This window comes from Chelon labrosus (genome assembly GCF_963514085.1).
Source record: "Chelon labrosus genome assembly, chromosome: 7".
Lineage (NCBI taxonomy): Eukaryota > Metazoa > Chordata > Actinopteri > Mugiliformes > Mugilidae > Chelon > Chelon labrosus.
In genome coordinates this window covers 18,651,650-18,668,145 of record NC_140343.1, presented here as the reverse complement: position 1 = coordinate 18,668,145, position 16,496 = coordinate 18,651,650, and the positions used below count along the sequence as shown (strand labels likewise).

Here is a 16,496-nt window from a genome sequence, read left to right as displayed (position 1 = left end):
GGGAACACCGGCCCAGGACAATGGGACTGAAAGACGCAGTCATGTGATCTAATGCAACTTGATAGGAAAAGCCACTTTTGACAGTGAGGGTTATTATGGGTGGGTGTGGTTACAACAATACATGTACATTCTTTGTCACCATGTATGCATCAGATGGCACAGCGGGGGGAACAACAACTCATCAAATGGTCTCCTCAGTCGGTACACGGTGTACCAAAGTGAAGCAGCATGGTGTAACACTTGCATTTTCTGTGCATACTCCGATATTAACAGTGCGCTCCTATCGTGCAGGGAAACACTGTGGTTTTCTAAAGAAAACAGTGGAAACTGACATGAGTCCTGTGACGTCCTGTGATGTTTGGTTACGACGAACACTTAACACCTTAGCTAATCTGAAACAATGACTTACAGTACTGTACAGTATATTGACCATGAATTCCTGACGTCTGTTACCAATTGAATTAAAGCAATATTTCATTTAGTAGGTGGCCTAGGGATATTTGATGAAACTGGAAGGACTTAATGTGCCATTTTCAGGAAAACATGCCCTTGATAGATTTAGTACACAATGTTCTTTTTGAGACCCTGTGTGTGTCAGGTATGGACACGTCTTCCTGTAAATTGCCCTGGCCGAAACATTTAAAAGGCACACATACATACGAGTAATAGACTTTCTAGACTAGAAGACTATATATACTACACCAACAAAGACTAACAGAGAAAGAGTCTGCGCATGAGAGCCAGTCAGTAGCTGCAAAAGGTAAACAGTAAAGAGCAGTGAGTGAAAGAGGGGGGAGGGGAGGAGAAGAAACCAGAGCATTTTCTGAAGGGGGGAAAAATAGTGCCTTTCTCTAAGGAGGCAGTATAAAGCAAAGCAAATGCAGTCTAAAACGCTTTGTGTATTTCATATCCAGCTATTAGAAATATCTCCAGAAACATTTAAACAAACAAAGATGGAGTGATTACATTATTTTAGACTCATAATACGCAATTAGAACCTAATGAATCACTACTGCTGTTAACATGTTTAATGACAAGAAGTTCAAAATATAAAAGAAGCTCAAGCCAAGTACTCAGTTGTCAAGTGAATCCACTCTCTTGCCTTTGTCATGCCCTCTCCTCACGGGGGCAAACATGTGCAGTAACACATTAGCTTGCTGGCGTCGGTTCCCCACCTTTAAAACCTAGCAATCTCCACCCTCTGAATATTATTCACAAACACAGTTAACCGTAGTATTTTCTTTCTAACCACTGACAGAGCCTCAGGCTACTGGCCTACTTTCAGCTCTCACCGCAGGACTACCTTTTCCCAGAAAAATATTAGTGAAGGTGAGCAACAGGATTCTGAAAAGAACTTCCTGCTGCTGGAAAAAAATTAAAATGATCATCCGTTAAGAATGTATCAGAGGAAAAATATGGTGTTATGCATTATGCATGAGGTTTAGCTCATAAAATCATAAAAACAGATTACTGAATTCTTTTTTGAGTAAAGGAAATAAGAGACGGGATGAACACAGAACCGAAAGCAAGGACACACCTTTCATTTTCACGGCGGACTTATTTATGACCGCTAACAGAAAGGTAGAGATGTGCCTCTGCTTTATGCTATTTAAAGCGTAAGAGTCATCTTTCACATCTTGCTGAAAATACTTTTATCAAACCTGACATCGATAAAGAGAGAGCAGCTATGTTCATGTTAACACAGAGGAAACTAAAAAGATAGGAGTTGTTTTTCCGCTCCCACTTACGATCGATGACTCTGATCAACCGGAGATGTTGGAGACGCAAACAAGCTTTACTAGTTCAGTAGCATAAACCGTCATGTAACTGAATTATGAACGCCACTTTCACCACAAGCAGCCCACGTTCAGCTGCGATCAGAAATGAAGGTTGTTTTGATGCTGTGACGTGATTGCTATTCTTTAGATTCAGTAGTGCACTCCTTTTATCCAGAACGTAATCTATCACAGATTTTGACGACTAAAAGAGGAGCCGGCGTTAAGCATTAGCACAGAGGGTTGTGCAGCTGGGACAAAAGAGGGCGAGCAGACGAGAGAGCTCTGTGTGCTCATCAGTCTACATGGCCATTGGGCAGGAACAATGGTGCGTGCTGGACTGCCAGTCCAACTCTGTCTCCTCACATAAAACTAGAGCAGTGCTAAACCTTGGTCTGCCACAGAAATATAGACTCTGGAGTTACCGAGCCTCTAGTCTCACAGCCAGCAGCTGAAAAGGGATGTTATTACATTTTACACCCTGATAAACACCGTTCCAAACAAAGTCACAATCACATTTTCGTCACAATTTAAATTTTTGGTATTTAGATGAAATCATGAAACATAACAGTAATTGTTTTGTTTCCAACGTGATCTATTTAAAAACGATTAGCAATCTTGACTGTGAGATAAACTTGAGTCTTTAGAAACCTGATTCTATTGATACTTAAACAATGCTTTACATTCCTAAGTTAAAGAAAGAGGCCCAGAGATAACAGACAGGTGAGAGTTAAGACATGATGAATCTTTGCTCAAAAGTTAGTCAAGGAAAGGACAAGTAAGTAAATCACCCAATCAGATAATTATTTGTGTGCTGGCTTGTCAGCATTGTTCTGTAAATAGTTCGCTGTGCTGAGTTTCTACATGTTGTAGTAGGAGCTGAAAAATGTTGAACACTAACTACTTATACTGAAATCATTGCAACGCAGAAATGTCGCTGTGACATGTAGTTTAGAATAAAGAGCTATTCACATACTCAAGGCACACCTGCACAGTAGAGCTAACAGACAGAAGCATAAGTCTACCTTTACGCATTGAGCACTGTGCACTGGAGAACAGGTAAGAGGTATAACTCACGACACTGCGATAAATTCTGACCAAGCATCGTGCACTAGAAAGTAAGAATATTGTTACTGTTATGTATAAATAAAATGAAGGCTACAAAACTAGACTCCATTACGACATGCCCGCTAAACCTTCACATTTACATCTTTCAGTCGGAGGCAGAATTCACGAGGCGCAGGCGACCGACCACAAGGCCAACGCCAGCAGAAAGACAAAGCCGTGATCTGATGGAGGCGGAATTAAAAGGACAGGGGAGGAAAAATAAGCACGTGTGTGGACTCATGCTGCAAATGACGTCAGCCAGGCGGTATAACAAGCACATAAAAGTTACAGCAAACCAGCTGGATGAAATTCATAGCTGGGAGCTGACGAGTTTCCGGAAAAGAAAAAATTCAATAAGTTATAAAGTCCTCTGCCAGGGTATCTTTTGTAACCTCCCCATTTACCTTCCAACCAGCTTCTACTTTCATAGCTGAAATAGCCTAAAATAAGCGATGAAGGCACAAAGCGTTCTCTGTGTTTTCGTCATTGCCCTCAGTGCAGAGTACAGGTGCCGTGAGCGTCCGCTAGTGCCATCCGTGACAACCCTCTGCACTGGCGCACGAGAGCAACACAAGGAAGATCTTCTTATGCAACTGCAGCCTCAAAACGGGAACTTTTACGATGTGGGCAGAACACATAGTTCTTTTAACGAGGGGGTCCTCCAGCTACATCCTGGCTTCCTCCCATATATCGCTTTCGAACTGGCATTCAGCTAGTATTCGAGGACGGCGTTCAAACACTGGAGCAAGCTGCAGGGAAATATTTTTATGCCTTTGTTTATTCACAACTCATCAAAGTATGTGTGCGCCTATGCACGATGAAGGGGATTTACCCGATGGTATATGTGAAAGCTTATTGTGCACTTCTTTTTATTTTTATCCAGAGTTGTTCCAAGTACTGGAGCTGTGAGAGAAAGCCCATATCATTCATCCTAAATAAAGGTTTTCCAGGAAACAAATTAGACAATCAAAAAGCCTGTGGTCTTCTCTTACTGGGATGATGTCAAAACATGCAGACGCAAACACAACGACATGACACTCTAAAGATTCTCCTGTAGTTACATAGACAAGACTAATCAGCAGCACAATTATACAAAAATCAGTTGAACCAGTAGATTTACTACTGAACAGCACTAGATGCATGACTTAATTTAATCTGTACAACCTAAATGCTTTGCTAGTTTATTTAAAGCTATGAATGAATTAAAAGTCTCTGCAGTATAATTGAATATAGTAGGAAGTCTCTTACTGGTTATATTGCTGCCTAGTTATCTCACAAGCACTAATCGTATTAGATAATAACAATAATCTTCAAATGGCTGTGAAAGTAATAAGCCTATGACACAGGGACATAATGAGATGATGACAAGACACCATCTCTCAGGCATATAAAAATGCAATAAAAAAAATCCTTTTATGTTTAGCTCTCCGTAGCTTTTACAGAATATACGATTACCTGAAAGACTGTCTGACAGAACAACTTCTAACAGTTTGTAACCTGCAAAAAATGCCACGCTCAGCCAACGTCTCGACATCTCAAGCTAACGCCTAAATGGGAAGAAGTAACATTTCAGTAGCAAGCATGTCATTACTGACAATCAACCTGGCTGGAAATGTGCACCCTCACGCAAACATGCACACACTTCCTCCAGCGATGCTGATGTCAACAGTCTGAGTTAGCATAGCGTGCACACAGTAAGAGCCCTGTTGCTGACTACGTGAGGGAAGGGGCAGACGGGACACAAACAGGACACGTTCTGCTGAGCCTCTCCGAGCGCTACAGCTCAGAGCTCTGTCGCCGAGCGGCCTCAAAGTAAAATACACAGCATAAGAAATAAAAACATGACACCTGAATGGCAAATATTCAACCGGCACATCGTTATTTAAAAAAAGAAAACCAGGAGAATCGTGACAACAAAACCTCCCATAAACATTATCCACCAGCCGTTTGACACAGAGCCCCCTTTTAATGCCTAAAATCACTGCTGCCTTGGAAACCTTTGGATTACTGCAAGAACCGCATTCCCCATTTCTCTCTTCCTGCTGGGAAGTGTGAGAGTTGGCACAGAAGAGCGAGAGGCTGACAGCAGCACGCTAAAAAGAGTTTGCATTAGTAATGAAGTCTGTGCGTGTGGCGGCACGGTCATTAGTCAGTTTGTGGGAAAGTGAAAAGGTGCACCAAGTAAAGCAAGTAAACAACTGACCTGCAAGGCCACTTGTGGGTTTAATTTATAATTCAGATTGTCTGTTCTAGGAATATAATGACACCAAATATGCCGATACCTCAGTCAGTATCTGTTTCCCTCATGAGGCAGAAAGCAGTAAAACAGTAAAAAAAATAATTCTGTGCAATACCTGACCCCTTTTGTGAGCATCCCTTACAGAGAATAGGTACAATAAATACAAAGTGAGAATGAGAAGGAAATTTATTATCATCTGTATTGATTTTTGAATTCAGCAACAAGTGAAAACGTCTTTTTCGTTTCAGTCTGATCAAATACTCGACTACATCTCCTCAGAAAAGCACAGACGCTGCAAAGGTGCTGCTCTACTCTATGCACTAGCAAGAAAGTTTCACTTATTAATGAGGACATTACATAACATGAATCCATGGTATGATCAATAAAACACGAGCAGTGCTTTGCGATGCTGTGACAAAACAAAGAAAAAAAAACAGGATCAGGGTCCTGAAATATAATAATCAGAGAGCTCAAGTATAAATGAAATGGATACGATCATTATGTAATGTGTTACCTTTGACACATCACTGCTAGCTCTATACTGGTAACACGGGTATGAGGTGGCAATGTCCTGGAAGCATGATGATAAAAGAAAGTCGTATACATCTGAAATGATGCAGTAATACCCAGGACAGCTCATTTGTTGCAGGATTTAAATCTATTTATTAGATAGATAAAAAAATTTAAAAAAATGTCTGCAGGCAACTCGCTGGATCGTGGGCAGCTACTGAGTCACCAATCTGGATAAAAGTGGCACGTTTTCTGGACTGTTAATCCCATTCCACAAACTCTGCGTAATGTTACCGGCGTCGTGCCACTGGGATTAAAACAAATTCATGAGTTGTGTTAATCTACCAGACGTCACCTCCGTGCGCATGTACTTTGGAGAAGAACAACAATGACTTTAATACTGCAATGTATTTACAAGAACAGATCTCTGACACATCTGTACAAGTGTGATGTTTTGTTGTTGTATTTTTTACCTTCACACACAGTAAACTCCTCAGTCTTTTTTCCACCACTGATTGTTATAGTAATCTATTCTTTCTTTGTTTCAAAAAATAATTATATGTAAGTTATTCCTTGTTCATACCATGGATGGACTATAAGCGCTTCTCTCCAGGTTTGTATTTTGCTAGATGATGTGGTGGAGTTGGCCTTGAAAAATAACCTCCAATGAAATAAAGGTAAGTCGGAGCTTTAAGTTTTAAGGAGAAATGAGAATCGCAGCATCACTCTCTCTGGTTATTGGTCATGAACGTTACCACCCACCAGCCAAGAAATAACCTTTGCCAACTTCAATGGTTCAAGTTAGCTAGCTATGCTGGTATTCAACAGCTGTCTACCAAACTTTCTCACCCAACACAATTCAAAACGACAAGCTGTATCAGCCAGTCGTGTCAAATATCAATACAACCACGTCTTCTTGTCTGAGTTACAGGTCAGAGAAACACCACACGCTGTAACAAGCTGATGATGTTAGCTATGTAGCAGAGGTGACTCTAGTCACTGACAATGCGGAAAAATAAAACCAAGCAAGCGACGTGACCAAGCGTGCGTATATCATGAAACGTGGTTCACTTATATTTATGACTGTTGTTCGTCTGACATGTCGTAAATAGTGTCATCTGAGGTGTTGTGTCAAGCTTACCAGCACAGGAGAGCTACAATGAGGCACACCAACAAAACGCGCAGCCTCTTCATTATCTTCCCGCGGGGACCAACATCCTCGCTCTTTTGAGTTCTCTTCTACTTTATCACGGCTACACCATACACCGAAGCCTTATGTTGGCTGAATATCTGCGTTAATTTAAAAAAAAAACACGGTTGTCTTCAGAGGATAAAAGCTACACTTGGGGGAGCGCTGCTGCTCATTGTGCGGAGCAGCTGTCCGCCTCTTTTTCAGCTTCAGTAGCCTCTGCTGTTGAGGAGTCGCTGCTTCCTGGTAAGTTCAACCCCCGCTCCCCAAGCGACCAATCAGATCGGCGATAGGCCTGCGTCGACCAATCAGAAGAGACGTAGCAACACGATTTGATTAAAAAAACGACGCCCCCCCCAGGCTCAGGATGAGCTGGTGATTGTGCAGCAGGACGCGTCACCTATTTCTAGATAAGCAAATCATTAAAGCACGCAATATTTACAATTATTGCACAATCGACTGATGGCAGACTATCCAGTTGAAGTGACAACTGTGAAGACATTTATTTGTAAATTCACTTAAGGTGAAGTCCATGGGATGTAGTGTGTGGTCAGTGCTTGAAACGAACACGATGTACTTTTTCTTCAACATTGTAAAACATCTTCAAAAAGTGAAAATATAGTCAATGTATTCATTTTAAAATCATGAAAGGATACAACAAAATGCAATCACATTATATTATGATATATAGTTAACTATCATATCATATTACATCCTGTTGACAGACTAATTTACCTCAATGTAGAAATTCCAAGTCATAAAAATTGTGTTACATAAATAAGATTTTAAATCTGGCTAACAGAATAGGACAAAAATAAAATTATACCCACTAAAAACACATCTTTATACTCTGTCAGTCATGTCTTTACACTTTGAATTTGATTTAGTTACAGCTGCTAGGTATTTTTCAATTACATCCATGTTATAAAAAGAAACACGGTTGCCTGTAGTTAACATGGTAAAGAACTTCATATCCCAAAGTGCAATTCGATATGGGGCCCGAAAATAATGCCGGTAACATTGCATTACAACAAAAGATGAATGCTATTAAAAAGAAATATATCAAACTAACTTGAAATGCTGCAGCGAAATAATTCGACATTTTAGTAATAAATAAATATAAATATAACATATACGTTTGATTTTTAAACCGGCGGGGTCCTGAACTATCGGCAGCCTTCATTAACTGAGTGAGAAGATTTCAACAGGAGTCAACTTTGGGCAAACGTAGCTAACTCTTCCGCTGTTTACTTTTCAGCTCAGTGGCCGGCTACATTGACACCGTTTTGGCTCTTTTGGACTTTAAAGCACGCATGTTTGACTATGGAGCCTGTCCCGGTGTTTCTGTGCGTCCTGTCCGTGTTTGTTTCGCTACTCTCGGAGAGGTTTGTGGTGCTGGCTGCCTTCTCTCAGTCACTGGACAACGACTTCACATTCACTCTACCCCCCGGTCGAAAGGAGTGTTTCTACCAGACCATGAAGAAGGATGCATCTCTGGAGATTGAATATCAGGTCACAAATACTCACAGCAATATTGAATGAAAGTATCTGGCTAGCCGAGTGAACCAACATTAACTGTCAGATCAGTAGTGAGAGTCAGCGTTGACATAACCTGTCAAACCTGATGCTTTGCCCTTTTTGTTGTGGGTGTTGTTCACGTTCTTTGCACATTGTGATATTGATTCACAGCTACAGAAAACAAATGCAACTCGCATTAATTTGAATTAAGTTATCAGATAAAAGTAAAACAGCAGGGTTATGTGGTTCACACCTTAGTTTTCATATAGTTGGGAACCTGTTGGGCAGGTCGGTGTGCAGATGACGAGACAATGGATCTCTGTAATGTGGGTACAAGTTAACATTTGTTGGAGGAAAGGTGCATTTTTTTTATATAATGATCTTCAATGAAAGAGGCATCCAGACTTCTATTTTCAGCTGGAGAATGAGAAGAAAGACTGGCATGCCTCAAATTTAATGTATGAAATAAATTATATCACAAGTCAAGGCAACGACACAAACATGTTGTATTGTAACATGTATTGACCTAATCACCTCTCTTTTATCTCCATCCTCCCGTCATCCACAGGTATTAGATGGGGCAGGTCTCGATGTAGATTTCTCCATCTTCTCTCCTTCTGGTCAGTTGCTGTTCAATGACTACCGCAAGTCAGATGGCGTCCACACGTGAGTAACTCGGATCATCTATGAAACTACCGACCTGGCCATCTGTGCAGGCGCTTACTGCTCGTTTTTCCCTCCAGCGTAGAAACCGAGGATGGGGACTACATGTTCTGCTTTGACAACACGTTCAGCGCCGTCTCGGAGAAGCTCATCTTCTTTGAGTTGATTCTGGACAACATGGACACGGATGAAGACCCAAACGACTGGAAGGAGTATATCCATGGAACGGACATACTGGACATGAAGCTGGAAGACATCATGGTGAGGATGCAGTTTGATATGTAACACCTTCTAGACACATAGATCAATAGATTTGATACAGTGATTTATTCTCACTTGCTGTTTTAGACTTTGTCCTTCTGTTGTGTGCCACAGAGATATTTGTCACAGTGCCACTTATGCTCCCTGGATGACATAGGGTGGGTGCAAAGTGACCCAACAGGCTGCCAGAAAGTATCGTGCAATCCACCACATACAGGCACAGTCAACAGCGAGTGTGTGACGAGAATAAAAATGTCATGAACTCTCACCTATTGGCTGAGGCCAGCCAATTGTTTCAGCTTGCACCACAGTAGCCGGCACCACCCCCTGACTAAAAACAGCCTTAATTTGTGTCAGATGTCACGCAGGCATGACTAAGTAAGAAGGAGGAAATGTGTCTTCCAGCTGTAGAGGAAGGTGCTTTCCCATTGAGGAAGAGAGACACCGGATCGAGCTCCACCGTTCACTAACTCAAGATCTCACTCTTATTTCGATCGCTATGCTTTTTGTTTGGTAATTTAGACTCGCATAGGAGCAAGATTAACAATCTTATATTAGCTCTCTTGTCAGATTCACTCGCTCTGACCTGCTTCTCTTCTCTCCTTCAGGACACCATCAACAATGTGAAGTCTCGGCTGGGTAAAAGTGTCCAGATCCAGACGCTGCTGCGAGCGTTTGAGGCTCGTGACCGAAACATCCAGGAGAGTAACTTTGACAGGGTCAACTTTTGGTCCGTGGTCAATCTTGTTGCTATGGTGCTGGTGTCAATGGTTCAGGTGTACCTGGTCCGTTCGCTGTTTGAAGATAAAAGGAAAATTCGTACATAACACCAGCCAGAATGGAAGAAAAGAGAGAGAACCATACTACAAACACTTGGGATTTCTTCATCTCAGCTCATCTCACAACTCTTAACACAAGATGTCATATATACACATACATTCACACATACAACACTAGAGACATTCACAACCCCACACCACAGTTGACACTCTGGTCTTCAGTCCACTGAATTTTGATCTTATCTTAATTGAAGATCTTATGACTGTCACTTCCTCTATATGCAACCTCTGTCTCTCTTTAAACAATCATGTTCTATGGTCCTCCCTAGCTGCTGTAGATCTTTACATAAGGTGACAAAACAAGTATGTTTATGATGCAACTATATTTCTAACGGAGCCTAAAATAATCAGCCTAGTGGCCAATTGAAAGTGTTAAGCTAAACTAGATGAAGAAATGTATGGAAAAAAAAAATAATTCTGCCAAACATGAGCTAGAGGGGCACAGTCTGTTAGCATGTCTTCCCCATAGTTGGTTACTTTTGAGTGTAACTAAGATGCCTTAGTGATTTGTTTTTAGCTGCCAGCCCTTTGCCAGTTTTGAGGCCTTTGAACATTTGTTTTGCTACAGTTCAATGTCACTTTTCTTTCGGTGTCATTACTGATAAGTGTTTACACAGTGCTGCTAATGCTGCTCTTTGGCACACAAGGGGTCGTGGGTTGGGCCACCTCCAGATCTCTTAATGACTACTGTACTACTCTCTTCGGCCACAGCCTGATGCCTAAATGGCTGCCAGCTATGCCACCCTGCTCTGTGAAGCCTGGCGGCTGCAGCTGGGTGTCCGCTTACAGCCACGTACTGTGTGAAGATGTTGAGCCTGCTTGTCTCTCTAGTGACAGAAGTCTATTTCTATCTTACAGACACCTGCAAGGTCATTACCACTACTACATTGCACAAGCCATCCACTGCCTTGTTAAAGTCAGCAGTCTAAACCTCAGTATCAGTGGATCTTTCAAACCTTTTAAGCCGACATGACAAACATCTGATCACTGCACTGCCTCTAATGTCACAAAATAACTTTTTTTTTTTATTCTCATGAAATAGTTTAACATTTTTGCCTCTGGATATATATATATATTTTTTTTTTTTGGTTGGGAGGGGATTACATGGACCTAACAGAAACGGGTGGACAGCTGGTCCCGATATGAAGTTTTAACTCATCAGTTGTTTGTATTCGACTAAGATTCTACAGTGGGTTGTGGTTGCGTTTTTGTTTTATTGATATTTATTCAGCTGAACAGTTGAAACCTGGCTGCTGCTCATAACTGACTGGAAGCTCCCTGTCGCCATCTCCTGAATTTGTCCTGTGCTGTAACATAAAGATCATACAGTGAGTTCTTGCCTACTTAGTTTACACAGCCCTGTGTGTGAATTGCGGAAAACCCAGCCCTGAGTATTCTAATTAATTTTAAAAATATTAGCTTATATCACGCTGATTTATGTGGATGTCTGTGAGAAATCCTCTTCCTCAGTGTCAGTGTTTATTCCTCTGTCTAGCTGATGTCACTGTGGTATCCAATGCTAAAGTCCTGTATGCTGATTCTGAGTCTTATAGGTGATGAATTAGTAATAAAACCAATTATTAAGATTCTTTCAAAATTCTATAAAAAAAATAAGACATTTTAAAAAGTATGTATGTTACTGATATTACTGAGAGAGAGAGAGAGAGAGAGAGATTAAACTTTCAAAGACCCGAAGACTGTTTTTTACTACCATGATGGAGCAGTGGGGGGGAATAGGGACCTTGATATTTATTCAACTAATGCCCTGTACATGTAAATGTGAATATGAATAAAATAAACGATCATACTTTTTCTGACCTTTGTGCTCTGCTGTGTGTCTGCTGTATGTGGAGACAGTGTAGCCACCAGTTGTGTAGATACCTGTAGAAAAGCCCCAGCTTCCTCCAGCATGCCGCAGCTCAGGTGAGATGATTCGTTCCAGGTCAAAGAGCTGCTGCGCTGTCTGGTGTCTTCTTCTGGGTTTGATGGCGCAGAGGTCTGATGATGAGACACTCTTGTAGTGCAGAATCAGAAGCCCTTCCCAAGTGTAATTGACTGATGGAAGAAAGGGTAATTGTAATGGTCCTTGTTTGCTTTGATCACCCTCACATTACACATTGATTCAAGATACCTACTGGCATCTTGGACTCCAAGAGGGTAATCCAGACCTGCCAACGCAAGATCCGATCTGACAAGTCAAACACAGGACATATGTAGCAAACACATAATCTTAAACTAACAACTAGACAACGGCTGTATGTGGACTGGTAGAAAGAGACGCATAATCCTTGTGTAAATGTTCTCTCTCATAAATTCTTAACTACAAGTTTTCTTATTTAATCATAAACTAAGTTTCACTGTGTTGACAGAATATACCGAAGAGGTCAACGTTGACACAGTGTTGGTGGTGGCCAGGGAGACAGGAGGCACTGGTCCACACACTGACAAGCTGTTTTAAGATAGAACATAGATGCAGTGATTGATACGGTCGTATTAAAACGTGTTGATCATTTTAAAATGTCACGCAAACCATCACCGTGAGACCGTTTAAGTTGAGAATATTACCTTACCTTTTAGGCATGTTGGCTTGCGGATTGGGTCTTTCAGCAGAGAAGGGGCCGCGTATGTTCAACACATGCACCTTGACAAAGAAAAACAAGCAGTCAGTTTGCTGTGGACAGTCAGAGGTACGGCGCACTGCAAAGACTCCAACACTAGGGGGCGCTGTGGGCGCTCTGAGGAAGTGCTTCACTTCCGGGATAGAGACGAGATGAGATTGTAGCATCGGAGCAGAACAAAATCCCTTTCCAGGTGGGTGGAAGACCCTTTTAAAATATTTATGGAGATATTACGGACATGTCTTAACATATTATAGTTTATTAACGCGTGTGTTTGCGGCATGTCTGGTTTTATTGTGGCGTCAAAACCGGAAATACCGGTAGTTTCATTTTGGGCCAACCGTCAAAACCGAGGTGAGGCTATACCCCATTCACCTGACAGCAAACTAAACACAGACAGTACGATTTAGTGCTATTTGTTATTTGGCCTTTAGAGTCGTCGACGAACTCATTTGGAATCATGAGATTAGGTTTGAAGCTTGAAGCTAATTTAGATTATTTGTGTCAAGGTGAAAAACTATAATAAAATATATCACCGTTTTCATAATAACCCCGTTAGGCCTCATTTCCTGTCTATGTATATAATGTGTGTATAAAAATGTGTGACATATTAGTTGAAGATGGAGCTCAGAGGTAGTCACACTAAGTCTGTCCCCGCTTCGATGCTGATGTGTAAGTTGTGCGCTTTGTAACTGTGTGTGTGGTCAGGGTGATGGGGCCAGACGGTGCTCCAGGTCCAGCTGTGCCCTGGAGGAAGGTGCTGTGGGAACGCCAGCCGTTCCCTGATAACTACGTGGACCAGCGGTTCCTGGAGGAGTTGCGGAGGAACGAGGGCATCCGGCAGTACCGCTACTGGGCCGTGGTGAAAGAAGCGGGCTTTGTTGCGCAGCAGCTGTCCTGTGTTGCCATTTTCATCACCCTGTGGCTCTACATGGAGGAGGTACAGTATTCATAGATACACCTGTGCTTTTGCTGCATGGTACTGAGGATTAATCTCTGCTTTCCCTGCAGGGTCTGCTGTCCCCTGAGATGTTGTTGTGGACCAGCCTTGTCTGCGCCCTGCTGGGTTATGCACTGCACCAAGTTTTGACGTCCCAAGTTGAAGCGTGCGCTGAGCCTCGGACGCGCCTGGCTGATTTACAGAGCGCCGCCATCTTCCTTTCCTTCACCTTTGGCTTCTCGCCAGTTCTTAAGACGCTGACGGAGTCCGTGAGTACGGACACTGTGTATGCCATGTCTGCTGTGATGCTGTTGGCCCACCTGGTGTCGTTTCCGTACGCCAAGCCCTCACCTCCTGGCAGCCTCTCCTTAAATGCAGCCCTGTTTGCCTCAGTGTGCTTAGCCTCGAGGTTACCTGGGGCCCTGCACACCTTCGCCATGCTCAGCTGCGCCCTGCTGGTGTTTGCCCTGTGGCCCTGCCTGCTGCAGAGGTTAAGGGACAACGCCCCCAACCAGTTTACCGCAGTGTGTGTGGGAGTGTGCATCGGAGGGGTCGGAGGTCTCGGGTCCCAGTCGCCAGGTGGAGCCGTGCTCTTAGCCCTGGCCCTAGGGAGCGTTACATTGCTCTGTCCCTTACTGCTAGTCATGCTGCAGAGGCACAAGGACAACATACAAGGACCCTGGGACGAAGCAGAGATTCACGAGGACCTGAGCCACTTCCTACACTAACAAACAGAGCAAAGATTAACACAGGCTGCTCCATTCAAGATGTAAACCGATAGAAAATGTATGAGAAACATTAACTCCGTTTGAACAACCATGGCAAAACTTATTCTCTCACAGGGAATATGAAGATGTTTTAAAAATGTTCAAGCTGCTACTGTTTTATTAAGTGCTGACCTCATGAAATTGTGTAGAAGGTGTCTACTAATATGCACTGCTGACTTAAACTATGGACACACCACGCACCAGTTTCCTGTTGGTGATGTTTTAATAATCTGTGGTAGATGTTGCACATTTTACAGGCTGCTGTTGTGTATAAATGAATGAATGAATGAATGAATGCATAGTGTTTAACACAACGGCGTGACTATAAAAAGGGCTCCTTTTGCAAAGGACATTTAAATATTAATATTAGAATTTTAAGATAAAGGGGGTAATTTTTTAATATTAAACAGTATTCACCAAGTGTTTAATAAATAAAAAAGAAGCACAACAAGCTCATCTTAAATGGACAAAGGTTAATGAAACTATTTTTACTGTCAAATGTGCACGATTGTCTGTTTAAGGTTATGGTACTGAGACACGCTTTTTGAAAAGATCAGCTTTAGTTGTAAATTGAATGAAGGTCATATTTTGTCAACAGTTCTTGATGACAGTGACAGCTTTCATTTGAGTTCACCTTTCCGTACTCGACTGCTCTTCCTTAATAATTTGGCCAAACTTGGGAGACTACCAGGGTGGTTCATTAACTTCACACTGATGAAACTTTTGTCTACTGACATTCTGTTTTAGTTTAACAGTCATTGTCATGGAGACTGGAATTACTCTGTTTATTTTTAATTTTGGTCTCTCTATATATATAGCCTATATTAAGGACAAACTACACGGTGACTCATTTCTTCGCTCTGGCTTTCGGTGGAATATAATAAAACGCGTCGCTGATAGTGCGACAAACTCGCCTGTGTGTTGTTTTTTTTTCTCTGTCTGAACATTGTTAAAATATTTTAGCTGACCGGGATAATGTCTGGAGCCAAACCTGACAGTAGCGCAAAGTGGACGCTAGGTGTCGTACCTTCATCGCTTCTCTCTGTGCCCTGGTACGGACGGCGACGGCGGGCCCCGGCCGCTTTGGTGGCGCCATGGTCTGAAACGGCAGGCCCGGCTCTAACGCAAACGTTTAGCCGGCCTGTGTGCAGCTGTGTGCGGCCTCCGTGCTCCTCAGAGATCCGCCAACACGGAGGAGAGAGTGTGTCCTGGTAACAGCGCGTCACAGACTCACTCTAAGGGTCTAATGCTTTTTTTTTTCTCATATATAATATTTTAAACACTCCCGAGAAATTACCCTCATTGGAAATAAAGCACAGGCCTACCAGGTGTCTAATTTCTGTGCCAGGGAGACCCCTATTGAACTTCACCAGTGTACTTTGGACAAATTTTTGCATCCACTCTTCTACTTTAGGAAACATCTGATAGTAATTTCAAAAAGTGATAACATGTGTTACTAATTATCATAAACATTATCTGCTACATTCTGGTGAGGATAAACGCTATTAGTTGCATAACTACAATTGTGCAACCACGTGTTGCTGGAGACCCCTACAACACCAGTAAGTCATTCTGTTTTATTTCACAGATCCCAGTTATTATAGTTCAATATTTTTCACTAGTTTTTTATTTTAGCTTCTTTTTTTTTCTTCAGCTGAGTTTACTTTCAGTGAGTCCCATCTTATTTCCATTTTAATGTTTCAAAATGTTGAGTTTTAATATTGTTTAGTTTTAACTACGTCATGTAGAAAACCCACGCTCAATAAACATATTCAATAATACGTCCTCATTCTTACTGTTTGACTAAACTAACAAACACTTAAACTGAAGGAATTTCCTGTATAAAGTCCGTTTAGTAAATCCACAATGTGTTTTTTTTCCTAAATTCTAATCTAGGTTTTATTTCCATTTATTTATTTATTTTGAAACCTAGTTTAAGCTTTTAATGTGGTTTTCATTAACTGTAATAACCTTGGTTAAAAACCCTACCACGCTTTATATATATTCACATTTTTCTTTATAAAAAAAAAGCGTGGACCACATTTTTGCTGTTTTTCTCATACACAGGCC

General features: G+C 41.8%; 4 protein-coding genes across 7 annotated transcripts in view; 2 read left to right on the top strand and 2 right to left on the bottom strand.

Moving 5' to 3' along the window:
• The window catches only part of suco (SUN domain containing ossification factor), a 39,108-nt gene extending 32,061 nt beyond the window's left edge, over positions 1-7,047 (bottom strand). For all 4 annotated transcript variants that reach the window (XM_084548806.1, XM_084548807.1, XM_084548808.1 and 1 more), the window contains exon 1: positions 6,773-7,047. In XM_084548806.1, the coding sequence (XP_084404932.1) occupies positions 6,773-6,825 (53 nt within the window). In that variant the 5' untranslated portion in view covers positions 6,826-7,047. The remainder of the gene's footprint in view (positions 1-6,772) is intronic.
• A 957-nt stretch (positions 7,048-8,004) lies between these two features.
• On the top strand, positions 8,005-11,974 carry tmed5 (transmembrane p24 trafficking protein 5). Its single transcript, XM_084548271.1, has 4 exons — positions 8,005-8,332; positions 8,907-9,004; positions 9,082-9,262; positions 9,871-11,974. The coding sequence occupies exons 1-4, from the start codon at positions 8,144-8,146 to the stop codon at positions 10,087-10,089; spliced, it is 687 nt and encodes a 228-aa protein (XP_084404397.1). The 5' UTR covers positions 8,005-8,143; the 3' UTR covers positions 10,090-11,974.
• Positions 11,321-16,470, bottom strand: LOC311490661 (uncharacterized protein). The gene is made up of 6 exons (XM_084548272.1): positions 15,454-16,470; positions 12,672-12,742; positions 12,478-12,550; positions 12,237-12,289; positions 11,983-12,156; positions 11,321-11,408 (listed from the first exon to the last, which is right to left on the bottom strand). Exons 1-5 carry the CDS (start codon positions 15,520-15,522, stop codon positions 12,045-12,047), a joined length of 378 nt encoding a protein of 125 aa, XP_084404398.1. The 5' UTR covers positions 15,523-16,470; the 3' UTR covers positions 11,321-11,408; positions 11,983-12,044.
• On the top strand, positions 12,837-15,339 carry pigc (phosphatidylinositol glycan anchor biosynthesis, class C). The gene is made up of 3 exons (XM_084548270.1): positions 12,837-12,912; positions 13,428-13,659; positions 13,731-15,339. The coding sequence occupies exons 2-3, from the start codon at positions 13,432-13,434 to the stop codon at positions 14,385-14,387; spliced, it is 885 nt and encodes a 294-aa protein (XP_084404396.1). The 5' UTR covers positions 12,837-12,912; positions 13,428-13,431; the 3' UTR covers positions 14,388-15,339.
• Positions 16,471-16,496: the final 26 nt, after the last annotated feature.